This window comes from Gadus macrocephalus, chromosome 13, assembly GCF_031168955.1.
Source record: "Gadus macrocephalus chromosome 13, ASM3116895v1".
NCBI classification, from domain to species: Eukaryota; Metazoa; Chordata; class Actinopteri; order Gadiformes; family Gadidae; genus Gadus; species Gadus macrocephalus.
This window is the reverse complement of record NC_082394.1, coordinates 9,086,185-9,090,548: the sequence shown is the minus strand read 5'-3', so window position 1 is coordinate 9,090,548 and position 4,364 is coordinate 9,086,185. Positions and strand designations below refer to the sequence as shown.

Below are 4,364 nucleotides of genomic sequence, written 5' to 3'. Positions count from 1 at the left end.
TGAGCTTCGGTATAACTTACGTTGTGAAACAATAGCGACCGTCCAGTTGGCTGAACTAGAGGAGATGGAAAGAAGAGGAGAGAGTGGTACTCGATCTTTCAATCCAAGTTGCCAGGTTAGGGCGACATCCTCCGCTCTAAAGGCTGTATCATCCCGTGCAGTCAGATCGATACAAAAGCATCTCTCAAATGAATGCATTTCCGAATTAATTCTCAACAATAATTTAATTCACATTAACTCTTTCTTTAGTGATCGACGTGGATTAATTAAGTAGGTATATCCCTGTCCAGACATGAACAGTTCAATTTATTTATAACACGTTTACAAACTGTGCATTAAAATTAAGCTAAATTACAAAAATGTTAATAGATGAATGCGTTAAGAGAAAACCTAAATTGAAAAAAAAAAAAAAGCATTGTTGAATAAAACGAACGCGTGGCCTTTTAGGTAAATTAGAATACGTATATCTGATGGATCTGGCAACCTGATGTCTTCCGAGTCACGTGGTAGAAATGGCGGATGAAGTCGAACCTGTGAGTGTTTGCACGTTTACACACTTTATATCGCAATCATTTTACCGCATATTGTAAATGAATATTTCTCAATTAACCTACTCTCAATATGCACTAAATTGAGGCACACTGATCGGTTGGACTATTTCCCATTGGTAGTCTTCTAAGGCGAATAACAGGACTTACTCAGTTAGCATCAAGTAGCAACCGATGTAGCATGTAGTAGTGACACCAATCGTGGTTCGTTTTGTTGTGGTCCATCTTCTAAGCATTATGCAAAGGCAAACTATCTATGTTAATAACTTAATAACTAGGCTGCTGCTTTGTGTAATTTGTTACTAGCGCTGTGGTTGTTGTCCGTTTCCCTGTAATAGTAGTGTTCTTCTGGTTCCACCGAGCCCAGCATGTGTACACACAATATACATTATGTGGTCACATATTCCTCCGTGGTGGGCTAGGGACCGAACTATACTTTTGTTGAACCACTTACAATACCGAGGACGCATGCACTTTCAAACTATTCGATATTGGAAGGTGGTTACAAAAAACATTTTCTTCGCCAGCCATCCTCCGTGTTAACAGTGACCACATGAGTGCATGAGTTTCCACCGCAAAAATCAACTTAAAAACTCGTTATTTGTTATATACTGGCTGAATTTAATACCATACACTATGCTATTGTATATACTGACTATATAGTGTATAATACAAGAGCATACTGTCAATTCTAATATGAATGTACTTATTTTTTACTTTAAACCGTGTGTGTGTGTCACAGCAACAGACCACCAACACGGTGGAGGAGCCCCTGGACCTGATCAGGCTCAGTCTGGACGAGAGGATCTACGTCAAGATGAGGAACGATCGGGAGCTCCGCGGCAGACTGCATGTGAGCATGCACAAATATTCACTTTGTTATCGACCAAATGTTTACTCATTAATCCATTGAAGAGCTTAGATCAGGTCCGAAAGAACAAGCCCAACCTGTGCATTTTCTGTGAACAAAATAAGGTTTAAATTTACATTGTTATATACATTCATACTTTCACACCCAGTTGCTAACTCCACACCCAAATTCCCTGTCCACGAGTCCTATCCGAACCAGCCCTAGTGTGGTCTAGGCCTGAGCTCCCACTATCCCAGCTCAAGTGTGAATGTGTTTTTGTGTTCCAGGCATACGACCAGCACCTAAACATGATCCTGGGGGCTGTGGAGGAGACGGTGACAACGGTGGAGATCGACGAGGAGACGTACGAGGAGCTGTACAAGGTACTGGTTGAGTCCTGGTGAGGGACGTAAAAGGGCTGTACAAAGGACATACAAGACACAGAAACGTGTAGTCTTCCAAGAGGGGTTGTTTGGATGGAGGGGGCAAGTGTGGTTTACTATTTATCCTGCCTTATGGGCCCCAATTCTACATTTAGGACATTTTTATTTTTACATTTAGGGCAATAAGCAGACGATTCTATCCAAATCAACTTGCAATAAGTACATTTGTACACAAGAGAAACAATACATTGCTGTCGGTACAGTAAGGACGTTCATAGAACTAAGTGCAGTCACTAACAACTGTTAGTTTTACATTTCCTGTATACAACAAAGATAGCGAGGTTAAGATGCTACAAAATGCTAAGTACCATTTTTAAATGCAAGGATGTACAATATGCATTCAGTGCCAGGACGTGGAACATGCAATAAGTGCTTAAGGCGAGACACGGCAGGCAAAATCATCGATTTTTCAGTCACTGGTCAATTTTGATATTTTGGGCTATTTTGCACCATAAACATGTAATGTTTCGCACAAAAGAAAAAAAAAAGTAAAAACGAAACATTTAGGTGTTTGTTTTATTATAGTTTGTCAACTTGCGCCTCTGAATTTTACAGAAGATTCACCAAACGTTTGCTTTATTACGCACCGTTTCAAATTACAGCCGGTCTCTGTCATATGTGTTCCGTGGTATCATTGGAAAGCACTCGATCTGCTGCACAACATAAAACTGATATCTGATTGGCTGGACTCGATTTCCGACCGGACGATTGGTTCGAATGTATCACGTGGTATGCTCTCAAGCTTGGTTGGCTTTTGCCATAAGAATCTTTAAAGGCTGTTTTCTCAAAATGAGTTTTTCCTCACACGCCAAGCAAGGAATCTCCACTTCTGTTGCACCTACATGCACCAAACTTTAGAATCTTATTCTCAGCTATTATATGAAGATTTTTACAGTGGGATTTGTTGATATATCATTCTTGGCCTGATTTACATGACATTTTATGCATAAAAATAGGGCAGCAATACATTTTTTTAAGGCATTGGCAGTATTTTCTGATTAACTGGATAACGAAAGGAGATATCCATAATCCCCTTTGTAAATATTTTTCTATTTAATATAGCAACAACATGAAAAAAATATTTTGAGCCTGGCTTTTTCCAATGGTCCGATTCTTCGTTTCAAAATGTATGCATATTTGCGCATATTTTATTAGATATAGCCTAATTAGCATATCTTAACATACAATTACAGAAAACTTTCAATGCATTTTCTTCTTCTAATCATGTGGCTAATCAACCGGTAAAGTTTCATAAAGATATCTGTAAGTTAAAAAAAAATCATACTCTCCTGCCTTGTCTCGCCTTAAGAGGGGTGTGGGGGGGATGCCTCATGCTATGAGGCATCAGAAGCTATTAAAAGTGGGAGAGTCCACTCAGATGTATGATCAATGGATATATCAATCTACTGGTTGGTAAGTCCACTGGGATGGTTGGTAGGTTTAGTAGCCCTCTAAAAGCAGTTCCTTCTGAAATGTCCCCTTAGTGTAAGGGAGTCATCACATTGATTTATGTAGCACAATTCACAGACAAAGGTTTCAGCATATTTACGTTCGTAAAGGAAAATAAAACGATAAAAACAATGTACTCCTGACTAACATGACCTAGGTTATTGATGTGGTTTTCCTTCTGCTCCCGTCTCCCTGCTGTAGTCCACCAAGAGGAACATCCCCATGTTGTTTGTCAGAGGAGACGGTGTGGTTCTTGTAGCTCCGCCCCTCAGGGTGGGCTAACAGCCACTTCCTGGTCACTCTGAACCAACGGGGGGTCGTGACCTCGCTGACCTGACCAGTCGAAGACTGTCGAGGCAGGGTTATCTCTACCACGGGGGGAGGTAGAAAAACATGTCAACTTGGTTTTGTTGTGTTTTTTAATTTTTTAGGACAGTTTAAATCAATTCTTCCATTCTGAAGAATAGTTATTCTTAATGTGTTTTTTTATTAGTCAGTCATGCCAAATCCTCCAGGTGGATTTGAGAGCAAATTAATTTGCAGTTTCTGCTGAGAAACATCTGTCACGATGAACCAAACGGGGCGCGGAGCGATTTCTCGCTTTTTAGTTATCCTCAGTTAGGCTTGATAAGCCTTTGTTAGCCTGTAGCAAACAATGTTAAGAGCTCAATTACATGAGGGATTCCAATATTTACTTTGTTAACCAAAACCTACAATGAAGTGCATGATTTCTGGTTATTATTTTGGGAGTTATTTCAAGATTAAACAATTTAGTTGAGTAAAAATGTTGATGAAACGTTTTTATGTTATGCTGTCCGTTTTTTGCCTTTGCACTTGAGTAAACTTAAATGATTTTGAAAAAGAAGTGCCTGTTTCCAGTTTTTCCTCATCCTTCAAACCAAACTGACTTCCAAAGCCTGGTTACCTTGGTAGCATGTGAACAAATGTTTAAGGTGGCCGCTTTTTACTGCCAGGTGTGATGTTGATTAGCCCTTACAAGGCCTTTTTTCTAAGTTGATGTGAATGACGGATGGATCAACCTACCAACCTACCCATAGAAGGCACCAACCTTAA

At 39.8% G+C, this 4,364-nt stretch overlaps 1 protein-coding gene and 1 long non-coding RNA gene across 2 annotated transcripts in view; one reads left to right on the top strand and one right to left on the bottom strand.

Moving 5' to 3' along the window:
* The window catches only part of LOC132470695 (uncharacterized), a 1,530-nt gene extending 1,184 nt beyond the window's left edge, over positions 1 to 346 (bottom strand). Inside the window, exon 1 of the long non-coding RNA XR_009528688.1 lies at positions 21 to 346. This is a non-coding gene — a long non-coding RNA (uncharacterized LOC132470695). The remainder of the gene's footprint in view (positions 1 to 20) is intronic.
* A 102-nt stretch (positions 347 to 448) lies between these two features.
* lsm3 (LSM3 homolog, U6 small nuclear RNA and mRNA degradation associated) lies at positions 449 to 4,155 on the top strand. Its single transcript, XM_060069499.1, has 4 exons — positions 449 to 533; positions 1,291 to 1,401; positions 1,686 to 1,781; positions 3,492 to 4,155. The coding sequence occupies exons 1-4, from the start codon at positions 513 to 515 to the stop codon at positions 3,570 to 3,572; spliced, it is 309 nt and encodes a 102-aa protein (XP_059925482.1). The 5' UTR covers positions 449 to 512; the 3' UTR covers positions 3,573 to 4,155.
* The last annotated feature ends 209 nt before the right edge of the window (positions 4,156 to 4,364 follow it).